General features: G+C 38.9%; 3 protein-coding genes and 1 long non-coding RNA gene across 4 annotated transcripts; 1 reads left to right on the forward strand and 3 right to left on the reverse strand.

The window, feature by feature from the left end:
- The first annotated feature begins 767 nt into the window (after window positions 1-767).
- Window positions 768-1,637, forward strand: LOC130988454 (PRA1 family protein F3-like). The gene has a single exon (XM_057912311.1). The coding sequence runs from the start codon at window positions 950-952 to the stop codon at window positions 1,505-1,507; it is 558 nt and encodes a 185-aa protein (XP_057768294.1). The 5' UTR covers window positions 768-949; the 3' UTR covers window positions 1,508-1,637.
- A 1,298-nt stretch (window positions 1,638-2,935) lies between these two features.
- LOC130988456 (tetraspanin-2-like) lies at window positions 2,936-4,385 on the reverse strand. Its single transcript, XM_057912312.1, has 2 exons — window positions 3,724-4,385; window positions 2,936-3,337 (listed from the first exon to the last, which is right to left on the reverse strand). Exons 1-2 carry the CDS (start codon window positions 4,222-4,224, stop codon window positions 3,026-3,028), a joined length of 813 nt encoding a protein of 270 aa, XP_057768295.1. The 5' UTR covers window positions 4,225-4,385; the 3' UTR covers window positions 2,936-3,025.
- Window positions 4,386-8,312: 3,927 nt separating this feature from the next.
- LOC130990451 (uncharacterized) lies at window positions 8,313-8,783 on the reverse strand. Its single transcript, XM_057914684.1, has one exon. It carries the CDS (start codon window positions 8,781-8,783, stop codon window positions 8,313-8,315), a length of 471 nt encoding a protein of 156 aa, XP_057770667.1.
- Window positions 8,784-10,044: 1,261 nt separating this feature from the next.
- On the reverse strand, window positions 10,045-12,628 carry LOC130988457 (uncharacterized). Its single transcript, XR_009090105.1, has 3 exons — window positions 12,391-12,628; window positions 10,793-10,855; window positions 10,045-10,281 (listed from the first exon to the last, which is right to left on the reverse strand). It is a non-coding gene; the product is annotated as an uncharacterized LOC130988457 (long non-coding RNA).
- Window positions 12,629-15,784: the final 3,156 nt, after the last annotated feature.

Consider the following 15,784-nt stretch of genomic DNA (forward strand, 5'->3'; position numbering starts at 1 on the left):
AAACTTTAATTTGAAAACCGTAGATGCAGAGAGAGTTTGGGTTTGTGTACAGTTTGGGTTTGCAAGAGGTTTGTTGGAATTAACCGGTTAATTCGGTTAACCGGACCGGTTAATCGGTTGACCGAACTGTAATTCGGTTCGATTTTCGGTTATTAGTTCGACTGTAATTCGGTTCCGGTTAACCGGTTCGGTTATAACCGAACCAGACCGATTACCAGCCCTAGCGCCAGCTGCTCAGGAGTAGGATGATGAGTAATTTAGGGTTTTAAAATTATGATTGGGCTAAAAATATTTGGGCTTCTATTTTAAATGAGTAGTAAAGAAAAATTGAAAATATTTTGGGCTTGTATTTTTTATTGTAATTTTTTTCAATTTTTCAATTTTTAAATTTATATTTAAATTTTAGTAATTTAAATTAATGCAATTTTAATTTGAAGTAATTGTGTTATTTAAATTTGTGCAATCAAAGTTAAATAAAAAATATAAAAATCAAAACTAAAAAGATAGAATAAGAGAATGAGTCATCCCACTACGACCTCTTTACTCATAGTGGTTCTCCCCTTCTATTAAGTAAGTGTACTGTGGATGCTCTAATGATACGATATGCTTGAGTGTGTACTTGAAAAATTAGTAATATATATCTAAAAATAGAAAATGATTTTGAAGAGATGGCCAAAAACAGGGTGTCTCACGAAAATGTAACAATTTACAAATCTTGTAACCATATTTTGTTGTTTAAGTTTAATTTTCAACGTAACATCCCACGCACTCTTCTCGTGTGATATACTATCGTGATAATTATTTTATTTATGAATAAACAGTAGTTATAATTAAACATAATAAAAGGAATGAATTACATTTTCAAGAGCATGTAAAAGAGAGATCGAATGTGGAGTGCGAATTCCATACCACGAAATCTAACATCTCTCATCTTCTTGATCCACACAAAATGAGCACCATCTACGGCACAATATCCACCGCCGCACCACCGCCGGACTCGCCGTTCCTCTCCCGGATCCGATCGGGGATCGGGACGCGGCGGTCGTGGCGGGTGATGGTCACCTCCCTCTCCATGCCGGAGAGCGTGGGCGCCGCCGTCCAGCGCCTCCGCACGAACGCCTCCTATTTCCACGTGAACTACGCCATCGTGGTCCTCTTCACGCTCTTCGTGAGCCTCCTATGGCACCCGGGGGCCCTCATCGTCTTCACGGCCACCATGTTTGCGTGGTTGTTCCTCTATTTCCTCCGCGACACGCCCCTTGTCGTCTGGGGCTACGGCGTGGAGGAGCGCGTGGTGCTCGTGGTGCTCTCCATTTCCACGGTGGCGCTGCTGCTCCTCACGCAGGCCACCATCTTCCTCGGGGGGATCGCGGCCGGGCTCGCCGCGTCACTGGCGCACGGCGTGTTTAGGAGGACCAACGATTTGGATTTCGACGACGAGGACGGCGGAGGCGGGGCCGCCGTGGGCTTGAGAGAGACGGCGTCGGCCACTTATTCTGTTTTATAGGAAAACATATTAATCCATCAAATGTGAGTATCGTGTAACTTTAGCATCAATTAATCGTGAAGTTCATATATATATATATATGTTTTTATGATCTCATTAATACAGATTTTCTCACCATCTCTTGATAAAATTTTCCGAATTCATGTGAGTGATCGTTTCTTAATTTATCAAGAATCAATGTATAATAGGGGTTTAATTTGTTAAAATAATTCGGATATAATTCAATATTTGAGGTATTCGTGATGCAATGCAACGCAGCACTTGTATTTCATCTATTATCTTTCGATAAGAATTTGTTGAGGGGGTTCAATTAACAATTTTAAACCAAGCACATGAACAAGAACAAAATTGTCTCATATACTTATTTAATTATGTGTTTGCGTCTTGTTTATTAGCTATATATATGTATTGCACTTAAATTTAAAAGTGCATGGTTGTTTTATTGCGGTATTAATCCACAAACATTGTACTTGAGTAGTATTCTTCACTTTTAAAAGATTAAGTGATCAATTAATGTACGAATGTCATCAATCTCTTTTATCCCTAACTAAAGAAAATAGGGGACTGTATATATTTCTACTGGTTAAATAGGGTTGGTTAATTGGTCAACCTAAATAAAGTCCCAACTTCGGGACTTTTTTGTCATTTTGAGTAGATGCAGCTGCATAATAGATTTAATTAAATCATGTAGAGATTTGTGGAATATTGATATGATATGCGAGTCTCTAATTTGTGGCCAGCAAAAATGTGGCAGCATGAGTAAAGTTGTAGTTGGTGGCACATGAGATAAATTGGCTGAAAAACTGTTATGGAACCGTATGTATACAAAGATAAAATTGGTTCAATATTTATTTTGATCGAAATTGAAGGTTATCATGACCCAATTTGATACAAATGGTATAGTTTGCTGACCTCTTAATTTGTTATTTTTATTTTCCTCCATACAACATGGTTACGTAGTATATGATTGCTTGGAAGTACTAGACTTTTATTTTGTTGGAAATACGTACAATGCTTGCGGGTGAATCAGAAATGAAGAAGATCAAATTACGAATATTATAGCTAGTCAAAATGCTAAAAGTTTGAATGCAACCAACAAATAGGTGAAAACTTAGAAAGAAACAATACGTGTATGTATATATGTATATGCATGATGTGACATATAGTAGAACAATATTGTTAGACATGGAACTAGAATGTATAATGGAAATTCTTGGTTTCAAAGTTGAAGGTCGGGAGATTCAAAATTTAGGAATCAAAACTCTTCATAGTTCATATATGATTCCAACGTATTGGGCTTCCGCTACGTGGCAGAGCATGTTGTGAAAAAGGTGGCAAATCATTCAAATGACCCAAACTAAAAGATTCCCACATCAAAAAGAATTGAGATAAGATAAAGAGTGAGATAGATTCTCACTCTTTCTAAACTGATAAAGAAACATGCATGTGGCAGTCGCACCACCTTTATTAATTAATTGCTACTTAATTACGTACATATGATGATGATGATGATGATGATCAGACCCAACCTTGTTTGTATCTGCGGAAGAGTTGCTCGGTTTGAGCATTCCTGTATGCGCTGCAAGCGATGAGGTAAACCCAAATTAGGAGCACTACTGTGATGATGAGGATGACGTTGGTTTTCCTCCACTCCTCCCTTAGGTTTCCCAGCAGCCCAGCCTTGCATGAATCGCAGTTGTAGCATAGCTGCCTCGGATCGTTGCTCCACACGCCGCAGTCCGCACCCGCTGCTAGGTTAGGCTGCCCCAACCACGTCGTCGGGCTCGAGTATTCCAACCCACACATCAGTGGAGGCTTGCAGCATCCTGACTGTCATATAATCCTTATCAGATTAAAGCTTTTAGATAATACAGATATACACTAATACTCATAAACATAAACATAGACATAAACTTCAAGAATTAATCCTCTTTCAGGCCCACAGTTGAAGTTGTCATGAATTGGAATAAATCCAACTTCTCCCACATGTTCACACTTTCACTCATAAATGCACTACAAGACAAAAACCAAAACTCGAATGATGTAATTAATTAAATTAATGGAATATCAAATTCAACTTCAACATAATTAAAAGTAGCTAGCTAGAGAGAATAATATTTTAAATTCTTTGTAAGATCGATCGATCAACCTTAATTATTAATTAATTAACACATATATTGTTCGAATTAATTAAAATAGAATAAAGAATGAAGAACCTGCAGAGGAGAAAGATGAGCAGCAAAGAAGTCGGGCGCAGAAACAAACTTGTGAGTGAGCTTAGGACAAATCTGGGAAGCAGCCAAACACGCCCTTATCTTCCCCCAATTATCAGTGGCAGTAACATGATCTCTGAGCCACGACGAGAACCCATCCAGCCTGTACTCCTTGAACCCCACCCCGCCGCCCACGACGGCGCCGCCATCGGGGCGCGTCACGACGAAGGCGAGGACGAGGATGACGAGCAGCACCACGATGAGGATGAACATGGCGACGAGGTAGATGGCCAGGAGGCCCTCCTTCTTCCAGTAGGCGCCGACGAATCCGGCGGCGGAGACCAGCAGGAAGGCGAGGCCGAGGAAGACGAGCGGCCACCGGAGCCACAGGAGGCACTCGTTGTCCGCCCGCGACGCCAGCCAGACGCCGGCGGCGATGATGGGGAAGGAGCACATCATCGCCACGAAGTTGAGGATCGCCGTGATGCTGTTGCTCACCGCCATGATTGCTGGATCTGCTTTGGGAAATGGAAATAGAAACAGAACATTTACAGTTAGACTGACTACTATTTTAATACATTACACTGAAAAGAAGGGAGCAAAGTGATGGACATGAGTCAACGTCATCATAAAATTTTCTTTTCCTTTTTGTCATCATTAACAGCATCCGCAATGGGGTTACTTGATAGCCTACTTGATAGCCTACTTGATAGTGGTTGTAGTTATTGAGTAGGTAGTGCTGCATTGGGGTTCCTTGATAGCCTACTTGATAAAATTAGTTTTGATTTTTATGTTTTTCCTTTAAATTTAATTGCATAATTTAAATAACATATTTTTGTTAGTTAAATACGCCATTAAACATAAAATTTAAATTCACCTAAAACATAAAAAAAAAATTACATAAAAATTTTAAAACACCTAAAACATAAAAAAAAAATTACATAAAAATTAAAAACACCTAAAACATCATATTACGTCCTAGTCTAGACCACGACGCCTGAGCACATCGGCGACCATGGACGCGTGCAATGCCCTTTGTGCCTCCGTCATGTGCGTCGTATCTGTGTTCAGGAGCTGCATATCGAGCTCCCTCTCCTTGATATCGTTCATCCGCTGGTACTGGGCGGTGAATGCCCTCATCTGCTGGTCGGACCTGTCCAACATCTCCACTATTTCCGATGGAGGATCCGAGCTCGTATGCGACGCTGATGCCTTCCCTTTCCCCTTCGCCGCCGCCTTCGCCGCCTTGTTGCCAATGGGCCGGGCAGAAGAGATCTCCTCGCCCGACACCAAGGTGGTGAAGCCGCCCTCTTCTGTAGTCTTTGTCCTCTTGGAGGCATGCACGTCTCCAAGGAGGTACATCGACTTGAACTTGGGATTATTCCGGAGAACTTTCCACGCGTTCCAGAAATTGAAGGAGGCCCTGTGTGGGCTTCGAGCCCTGAAGAGGATTTGGGCCTTGTCACGAAGCATATCATCCGAATGACCGGAGGGCCAATTGTTGCGCGTCTCCACCCAAATAGCTTCCCAGAGACGCACATCCGCGCTCACCCGGACCAGTGGCCTTGAAGTTGCTTGATCTTAAGGTCGACGTCGAGGATGGGGTTCACACGTGCGCGGATCCGGCCCCAATACGCCTCTCCCTTCTGATCCGTCCCACGGATGGCGTCGTTGGTCTCCTCCGCCCAAATTTGGACGATGAAATCCGTATGCTTGGGAAGGTAAGTATGACGGTACCTTCCTTCCTTGTCATGCTTGATTTTGGTGGCCATTTCCTTCCTCCGGCCGCCTTTCTTCGGTGGGGAGACACTCTGCTGTGCACTGACCGGTTCCTCCTCGGGCGGGCTCTCCTCCAAGTTGATTCCTCCCATATCGGGATGATAATCGGAGGAGAGATCGGGGCACCAATTTGGATCGTAGAAAGGGTTGTGTGGATCCATGACGGAGAAAATTCTTGAAGAGAAATGGAGGAGATGAAAATTAGAAGAGAAGAAGAGGTGTGAAGATGGTGGGGAGAAGTTGGGGTTTTTTAAAGAGGAGAAGAAGAAGAAAAAAAAAATGAAAACGGTCGGTCAAAGGTGCGCAAATCGAGGAGGTGCAGTCAAAATTCGAATAAAATTCGAATTTATCAATTTTTCCTTCTTTTTTTTTATTAGGGCGCGTGCATTGCACGCGCCATCCCTCTCCCCCCCTTCGAGCATACTCGAAGACTCGAGTATGCCTCGAGTACCTCCCCCCCGCAACGGTTTACCCGAGTGCAACGCACTACTCGAGGAGGCCCTCGAGTAGCTGCGTTGCAGGTGCTCTAAGAGCATTTAGTTTTTAATGTTTGGGTAAATTTCCCATAAATACAATAAGTTTTATCAAATCTCTCAATTGCACATCACCTTTAAAATTCGTCTTAATAAAAAAAAAAAAAAACTTTTGTTTATTTTTTAATTTTTTCCCATGATCAAAACTCAAATGTGAAATGACGTGGAGGTCGTAAATGCCACATATACAAGCTGACCGATGCAATTCAATGTCGTGGCACTTAGCAAAGCAAAAGGACGTAGTTATGTTAAAATAAGCCCAAGTTTTACTTCTTTTTTCCCCTAATTCCGTCTGTCAATCCCTAAACAAATCACGCACAGGGGATGGGACTAGGGTTTCGTTGGGATTTGGCTCGCGACTCAAAGGGGACCAGATTTATCTTTGTTTTAAGTTGTGGAGTTCCTCGAGGCGACACTGAGGCAAAAATGGTGACACTCGGGCGAAAATCGCACGATGGAGGACATGTATGTACACCAAGAACATGATTTTAATTTATTCTCCTCGAATTACCAGTTGCCCTTACCTTGAGAATCTGGTCCATGCGCGTCGCAGCCAAATCCCCTCGAAACCCAGGTCGCCTATGCATCGCGATCCAAATCCCCCTCAAACCCAACTCTCTTACCTCTTCAATTTGGTACCTTGTGCGTGTGTTTAGGAGATTAGGGGATTTTGACGGCGAAGTTCTTGAATTGGGGATTTAGGGGAATTAGGGTGAAGATCATAAAATAATTGGATTTATTTTTTTAAAAATAACTTCGTTTGCCCTTTAGTCAGTGCCACGTCGTTTCATTGCACATGTCGGCGTGTATACGTGGCATTTTCGGCCTATCAGAAAATAAACAAATGAGATGTATTTAGGGGCAATTACCCCTTAATTTTTCACCATTTAATATAATATGGGTTTTCGACTTTATTTTACCGGGAGAAAGTCGACTTTATCATTTTAATTAATATATTTTTTGAACCAATTATTTTATAATTTTAAAAAATGGTTAAGTATCAAATCCACTCCTAACATATATGCCCTTATCACGTCTATCACCCTCTTGGGTCGGATTTAAAGTCAAGTGTGTTGATGTTAGTAGAGATGCTAATTATGTACTTCATATTATTGCCCTTTCTGTTAGGTCGTTTGTTAAATAACATTTATCCTTTGTTAAACTATCTTTATCAACAACCTACACCAACCCAACTTTTTAATAAAAAAATCATTTATCTCTCTTCCACATGCACAATCTATAATTCAACAACTTTTCTCTTTTATCAATGACCCCTTTCAACCTACACCAACCCAACTTTTTAATAAAAAAATTAAATTTTCTATCTTCCGCATACACAATCTAAAATATATTTACTAATATTATTATTTATTATTATATACTTTTTACATTTGATTTTTTATATTTAAAAATATATAATAATTATTTATATTTGTAATTAGCAATTAAATAATTTCTACACACTTAAATGAAGCTATAAACTCAATAACAAAATAAACTAAATTACAAATACATACGTGAAATACTAAAATGCAATACGAAAGATACATAGTAAAATTTAACTAACACTACCAAATTTTTGCCATATATGCTCAATCAAATCGTTTTTTAGAGTTGCATGAGCTTGTCTATTGCGGAGTTGTTCCCTATTAGTCATATATGTGGACAAGCTTGCCATGCGTTAAGTAGAGTATCGGAACTGTTGATCGCCACCTTCTTCTTGTACTCTTGTAGGATTATCCATAAAAAACTCCGTGGGATCATAATAATTTTGGTATGTCTCACGTTCATCTTCTAGACTTCTACTATCATATTGTGTATAATGACACAAGCCATCATAATTTTTTCCATCAAATCCTTGTCCCAAATAAGACATGGGCGTCGAAGAAATGCAAAACGAGCTTGTAGAACTCCAAATGCTCGCTCGACATCTTTTCTAGCAGCCTTTTGGTATTGAGCAAACAACATGCGCTTTCGAGTTTGTGGAGCAACAATTGACTTGACAAATGCGGCCCATGGAGGGTATATGCCGTCAGTGAGATAATATGCCATATTATTTTCGTGACCATTCACAACATAATTAACTTTTGGTACTCGACCTTCTAAGACATCACTAAAAATTGAAGATCGATGGAGTACATTAATATCATTGCACGAACCTGGAGTTCCAAATAAAGCATGCCATATCCATAAGTCATATGAAGCAACGGCTTCCAAAATGATTGTTGGTTTTCCGCTCCTCCCAGCATATTGCCCAGCCCATCCAGTTGGACAATTTTTTCATTCCCAATGCATGCAATCAATACTACCAATAATGCCCGGAAATCCACGTTCTTCCACAACATAGAGCAACCTTGCCAAATTAGGCCTTCTGAGATACTCATCACCGAAGCAGGAAATGACACCTTCTACGAATTTTATTAGAGATGTCCCTGTTACAGTTTCACTCATTCGCAAGAATTTATCAACAACATCAGTTGACGAACCATACGCCAACACCCGTATTGCTCCAGTACATTTCACCAACGGTGATAAACCTTGTCTACCTATGGCATCAGGTCTTTGTTGAAAATATTCGTCATTGGCAGTAATGGCCTCCACTATACGAAGAAACAATTTTTTTTGCATGCGAAATCTACGTCGAAAAATCTGAGGAGTATACGTCGGCCTTTCCACAAATCGAACGTTGCTCGCCAATCTCGCGTTCTCTGTTATAGTTCCTTCTTCTTGCTTGGGGAGCGGGATCTCCATCAATTAGATTGAGATTGGCTAGGAGCATACCCTCGATGATGCGATCGATTTGATGATTTTGTTCAGCGACTCGCTCTTCCCATTCATCAAAATCGTCAAAATTGCAAGAGTCGGAACCTGAATCTGAATCTACCATTTCAAGAGTGAAAATTTGTAAAATAAGAGAGAAAGAAATTATACTTGAGAAGAGAAAGAGTCTGGCGAAAGAAATATAGTGTATAGCTAAGTTGTACATGTGATTTTTGACTCATCAGAGTTGAATAGACAACACATCACATTATCTTATCAATGACCATAGCTTCTGATAAATTTTGGAAATACTATCCAACTAGCTTCTGATAAAGTTATGGTAAAGTTATGATAAAGCTTCTGCATCATGCGTGTAAATATAGCTTGTCATAACTTCTGCATCATAACTAGCTTCTAAATAAAGCTTGTACTCATTGATATTACATTAATTAGATAGAAACTAATTTAAAATTCCATAATCATATAATTAAAAACACATAAACTAAAATTACAACAAAAGAAACTACATTGACTGTCTAAACACAATTTCAATTAGGACGACGTTTCATCTCTTCATCTTCCGGGGACAAATTATCTTTTGCCAACAATGTGTTCAACATAACTTCCTTCATCTTAATAGCCTTTCTTTGTTCCTTCTTCAGCTCCAAGACGACTCTAGCCTCGTGTAGTTTGGTCATTGCTTCGACCTCATTGTCTTTAGTTAGTCTCAAAGCACGAATCTCTGCAACAACTTCATTATTAGATGAAGATTCTGATATCTTACCTTTTCCTTTTCTTTTGGCTTTATCTCTCCCTGTAGGACGAGGAATAGTTGAACAATCACTAGTTGGAGTTTCTGGGTTGGAAGGTGCAGAATAATCTCCATGTTCGGAAGTCCTTGATCTTTTGGAGTTGCCACCACTCTCTTCATTAGAAACTTCATCTTCAGGACGTAGTCATGTTGAGCCCTCAAATGAAACATTCCATTTAGGGTGTTTACACATGACTTCGTTGAATACAACTAAATCCTGAAACTTGCAACCACATGTTTCATTATAAATTGCATGAGCATCTTTTTCAACATCTATCTGGCTCATTCTGAAGGGTTGTATACTAAAAGCAAGACTTTATGCTTGTATACATTGTGTCACGACCGGACTTAATTAAGGATAATTAAGCCGGGAAACCATGACTAAGGGAGGGAGATTAGAAGCAGGGATAGAAAGGGGTAAAAATATAATGAAGGATCGAACTTAATCATTGACAGTGAAGGGGACATTTATAATATAACTTAAGTTTAGCCACAAAGATTCGAATAACTAGTAAGTTCGGATGAATCCGACTTAATTCAAAAGGCTTATTACTTAAGAATACGCAGCGGAAATAATAATCTGATTACATGTATGAAGACATGTATCCAAGAGTTTATTCAATCAACTTATGACAAAAGCTCCGCTCCTCACTTCATCTTCATCAACCATTGCTCAACCTGCACATTTAGGAATATATGCAGGGCTGAGTACAAAAATACTCAGTGGACACGTATGCCTAGGTAAACATATGATCATGCTTCGTGAAACTGTAAATTGTCATGCCATCATAAACAGTACAGCAAGGGAGTTTTAGCTAAATAGGCCCAAGCTTACTAAATTCATTTGTGATTCTTAAAGTTCGACTGCAGTCTAAGTTCTCATAATCTATCATATCTGAAGCTGCGTGCCGGAGAGGTGGCCACCTCTCACGGTCACTTGACCGGCCAACCCACTAGATGACTCACGGTCACTGGTGTACACTAGCCCTGGCAGGATAGCTATCAACTGCTCAGGACCCGAATTCGATTACATAACTGGCAAAGCCACATCAGATAGATATTATACTGAAATTGAAACATTTTATGGCAAGACAATACTTGAAATATTTTCAGTTCAAATATTTTAAAATGAAATAACTTGTTCAACGTAACATTTAATCTCATTTGATATATATGAAAGTAAACCCACCTGATAAGCAAACCTTTGCCATAGCTTAGTGACTCCTGACTAGCTTTTACTCGCCTACTTGACCTTTTAATGCGAGAATATAAAGTAATACATTTGTCTTAAGAAAAATTCTCAGTAAAGGAGAATGCGTAAAATAATTATGCATGTCTCGTGTTCCGTTAATAATAATCCAAACTATAGGATTAAAGCTCATCTTATGATATCGGATTATTAATTCTAATTTATCCATTGTCTTAGGGTTTGCTAACCCGCTTAGCAAATCTCATAATCTCGTTCTAAATTTATCCATATTTAGAATTAACTGAGTCTAATTAATCGATTAATAATTCTAGAATCAATCTCTACTTGGGCTCAATAAATGATAAGGCAATCTAATAAAATAAAAGAAACTGGGTTCAATCAATTAACCATGACAGCCCATACATAAATAGTAAGAAGTCTGGGCCCAAATAATTAAATGAGGGAATGTGGGCCTGGTTAAAAAGAATTCCAGCCCAATTCTCTAATAAATCGGCCCACTGGAAAAAATAAGGGCAGCCTTCTTAACTCTCCTCTTTCTTTTTTTTTTTTTTTTTTTCGGCCCAATGTAAATGAGAGCCCAACTCTTTTTCTTCCTTAACAATCATCCTCTCTCTCTCTCAGAATCGCTCAACAGCTCACTTCCATAAGGGCTTCTGCCGCCTCCGGCTCCGGCCGACGTCGGCCGTCGCCGCGCCTGAGTCCGGCGCTCTTCTCTCTCTTGTCCGCCTTCGATTCCCTCATGAAACCGAGCTTGCATCTCCCTCTCCTCTTTCGATTTGGGAGGCTCGGCCACCTCTCTAGAGATTCTGGCGGCGTCGCTAATGCTGAAGGCCGGCGGAGCTGTATGGCCATCCTTCTATTTCTCCTCCCAATTTCCGCCCTCAATCGACTGAAAATGAAAGAAAAGAAAGTCTTAATTTTCCTCCTGAATCGAAATCGCCGCCGCCTGAATCCAGAAGCCGGAGAACGGCCGGCGTCTTCTCCCGCGACGCCGCTTCTGTTCTGAAATCCGGCGATGATTGTCGCCCCATGGCTCTGCTTCCTCTTTTCTCCACCCAAGGCAGACGTACACATGTTCAATCGAGGTTTGGAATCGGAGCCCTAACTCCTGCCTGACGAATTGACATGGTAACCTCCGCTGCCGCTCTGTGAACTGGCGAGAGCCTCACCGTCGTCGTCGTCGTCGGATTCTCCCCTGATCTCGCCCGACGAGCAGCAGAGCTCTGCCTCCGCCGACGCTCTTCGGTTAGGCGGAACAGGGCAGCCTCCCCTCCTTAATGAAAGCTAAGTTCATTCTTAATACTCTATTGTGAACGAAACTCAAAGCTTGTTGTAAACCCAGTTCATGATTTTATTGAGCTCTAGTATTTCTATAATTCGATTATGCAGTGGGTAAAACTAGCCATAGTAGTTTGTTTCTATTTCGAAAGTCCTCACTGTCTGTCTCATGAATAACACATAAAAACTGATTATGTGATTTCCGAAAACTATGTATTCGTAAATCGTATTGTTTGTTTATCATGCTTAAGTGTAGAGCATGTATGATGGGAAAATAGTATATGGAGCTCAATGAATACCTTGAATGCTTTGCGAATGTTTGGTGCATGGTTGGCTGCTGCTGTTGTTGAATCCAGAGGATAGGAACTGAAATGAATTGTGGATTGTTTTCATACTGAATGCAGGCTGAAATTCAAGAAGGAAGTTGAGGAATTAGAGCCAAGGTTTACCTTGGAGTTTTGGCAGAAGTCTCATCCCTTCTCTCTTTCTTCGAATTCTGTTGCACTAAGGGAGCTTGAAAAAGTTGATGGCTGGGTTGTATAAGGCTACCAACATAAGTGACCTTTGTTAAAGGTCACCAGCTACACGACAAATCAACTTTTATTTAAAATAATGAGAAAAGGCATGGAATTGCTTGACCTAGGCGGATGCCCGCCTCGCAGGTCACCATTTTGATGTTAAGTAATATGCTGCCATGTGTCCCTTTATTTTAGCTTTATTTTAATGAAATTAAATTTATATATTTATAATAAAGAAAATACTATTAAAATTATATCAAAATTCTTATTAATTTGAACTCTATAAATAGAACTCAAATTTTCGTTCATTCACACACAAACTAAATTTCTCACTTCTCCTCAATTTCATTTCATTTTGAGTTATGGATCCAAATCATCCCAATTATTTCTATCCAAATTCCCAAAATTATCCTAACTCTCAGTTGTATTTTGCATTTTCTAGTTGTATTAAATATGTAATTTGCATTTTCTAGTTGTATTTTTAAGTTTCACGTATTGTACTTTGATTTATTTAATTTCAGTTGTGTGTTTAATTCTTGTAATCTTCATTTGTGATTGAGTTAAGTGTCTAATATATGACAATGTTTAGTTATAGTATGATTACAAATTTTGAAAAATAAAAATAAATATTTATTTTATTTTGTTAAATATAATAAATAAATATTTATTTTAATTTATATTGTATTTTAGATATTAAATAATTAAAAATAAAGTGAAAAGTGAAAATATGTAGGTTGGGTTGGTGTCACCATTGGGAGTAGAAATTATATTAGGTTGTGGGTTGTGTAGGTGGATGAGAGAGAAATGAATATTTTATTAAAAAGTTGGGTTGGGTTGGGTTGGATGAATGTCACGATTGTGGATAGCCTAAGGGTGGATGTTGGCTGATAGCTTTGAGGCTGCAGTGGGTTGATAGGATGTGGCAGTCATAGGGGTGGCTGAAAGACCCCTAGATGTACCTTGGCATGGCCGAACTGCTGCTACAGAGGGAATGGGAGGGTGAGCTGCTGACACAGCTATTCTGCACTCCCTCACGCATGCCCCTATTCTTTCTTCTTCTTCTTCTTGATGTAATAGGATAGTCTAGAGTAGCTAGGAGTGGGAGAGATGGTGTTTGTAAGTGTAAAGTGTGATGTGATTAATAAAATCCTTCAGTATCTTGATAAAGCAGTATCTGATATTTATCCCGGGTCTTGCTAATATAGCGTATCTGTAAAACTAATCTCGGGTTTTGCTAATAATACTAAATACTCTAATAATTCTCGTATTTCGATAGCTGACTTTTCGTCTATTAATATCGTGACTCATAGAATAAATCTAAATTAAATCCGTAGAGTTAATTCACTTCACAATTCGGAGTAAACTCACGACTCAAGTAATAATGTTAAATAAATAGAAATAACATTTCTATTACAAATAAAATAATAACTTGACTTTGCTAAGTCAATAATCATTCTGGAATAAATCATTAACTGCTCAATAATTCAATCGTGGTCACCTCAGGTAATGGCATCTAATTCAGAACTCTAAGCTGAATTAACTGAATATTAATCACTGGATTAAAACAACTGAAAGATGTAATAAATAAATATTGCATTTATTGCTCTTAATCATAAAATAAAAGAGCGGGCTACTACACATTGATTCCTTAGTTCACTATGATTCTTCTATCTGAAATATTGTTATTGCATAATCATATTATAGTCCAATTTATGTCATACTATAGATTATATGGTGTGTTGTAGATCACAGAAAATCATGTAATTGAAAAAAAGTTGAGATATAAATTGAGTTCACAATTGAGGCAACTATGGACGAGTTGCTGGTTTAGATTGTAGCATAAATGGATAAATATTTTGTCTTGGCTATTTATTTATGTCAGTACCTTCGTGTATTGAACAGGATCACAGTGAGATGGATTCTTATATTCTGACTAATTAAGAATCAAGATCTCAGCGACTTAAATAATCTTAACCTTAGTTGGATTAATCGGTGTGAATAATATATTGACTATTGCTTTGATTTATCATGGGTGAGAGTTCTCTTGAAGCTCAATATACTCGATACTTGGGTAATAGCAATTATTATTTGACATACGATTATATTGCAATAAGGATCTGTGTCCTGCTAATAACAGGATGATAATATCCTTTCGAGAAACTTAATAAGTTTATCGTATTAAACCCTGCAGATGGAATTAGTTCCGATACGATAATAAATTTAAGTGGTAGCACTCGAGATGTCGTTTATAATTAAACGACTGATTAATTAATTAATTGATCGTCAGATGAATTAATTAATTAATGGATATCAGATATCTTAAACACGGGGATTAATTAAGAATAATGCTAGCCCCGACTCACCTAAAGAATAAAGAGGTAATTCAGTATTAATTTTCTAGTGGAATAAATTAATACTTGTGTATCGATTTTATTCTGGGCTGAATAAGAAAATCGAGCACTGGGAGGCCAAACTTTATACGAGCTAGTAGATCCCCGCTTGGCCCAATAAAGGCGTGATTCTATAAGGGGACGTCCTTTCTCAATTATTCTATCTTGGGCTCTATTTAGTTTAATTAAGTTTATGGGCTTATTATTTACGTATGGCTAATACCTGGTATAAATAATAAGAAAGCCCTAAACCTAATTACTTGAGCATTAACGTGTGAGTAGAAAAAGAGAGAGTTCTGTGAGAGCAGAGGGAGACGCCATTCCTAAAAGGTGGAAATGACTTGAAGTTCGCAGCCACCCTACGTCAAGTCTTGCCGTGGGAAACAAGTCGGAAGATTCACTCTGGAGTCGCTCATCGCCGGATTTGCAAGTAAGATTGTTCTCTTGTAATAGGCACGTGATTTTTGTATGTATTCGTTTGGTATCCGAAATTGGTCACGGGCACGTGAATCATATATCAAAATATGGCCACTTGTTTCCGTTCTCATTTAGTCGTTTCCAACGACCTTTTTATCATATCGATATTTCTTTCGCTAAGTTCTTCTGGATTATCTGCTTGAGCTTGTTCATACAACTTGTGAATTCGTGTCCACAGAGACAAACCTTTTTGATTTTAGCCACGTACATTATCTTCACTAGCGAGACACCAAGATGACATTAGAGCTACATCTTCTTTTACACACCAAATATTTTTTTCTGACTTTTGACCTTCAGTAAACAAAGCC

This window comes from Salvia miltiorrhiza, chromosome 6, assembly GCF_028751815.1.
Source record: "Salvia miltiorrhiza cultivar Shanhuang (shh) chromosome 6, IMPLAD_Smil_shh, whole genome shotgun sequence".
In the NCBI taxonomy this organism is placed as follows: domain Eukaryota; kingdom Viridiplantae; phylum Streptophyta; class Magnoliopsida; order Lamiales; family Lamiaceae; genus Salvia; species Salvia miltiorrhiza.

Coding starts and splice junctions, on each gene's coding strand:
- LOC130988454 (XM_057912311.1), top strand. CDS start 950: ATGAGCACCATCTACGGCACAATATCCACCGCCGCACCACCGCCGGAC.
- LOC130988456 (XM_057912312.1), bottom strand. CDS start 4,224: ATGGCGGTGAGCAACAGCATCACGGCGATCCTCAACTTCGTGGCGATG. Junction 3,338..3,723: donor CTCATCTTTCTCCTCTGCAG/GTTCTTCATTCT, acceptor ATTATATGACAG/TCAGGATGCTGCAAGCCTCC.
- LOC130990451 (XM_057914684.1), bottom strand. CDS start 8,783: ATGGAGATCCCGCTCCCCAAGCAAGAAGAAGGAACTATAACAGAGAAC.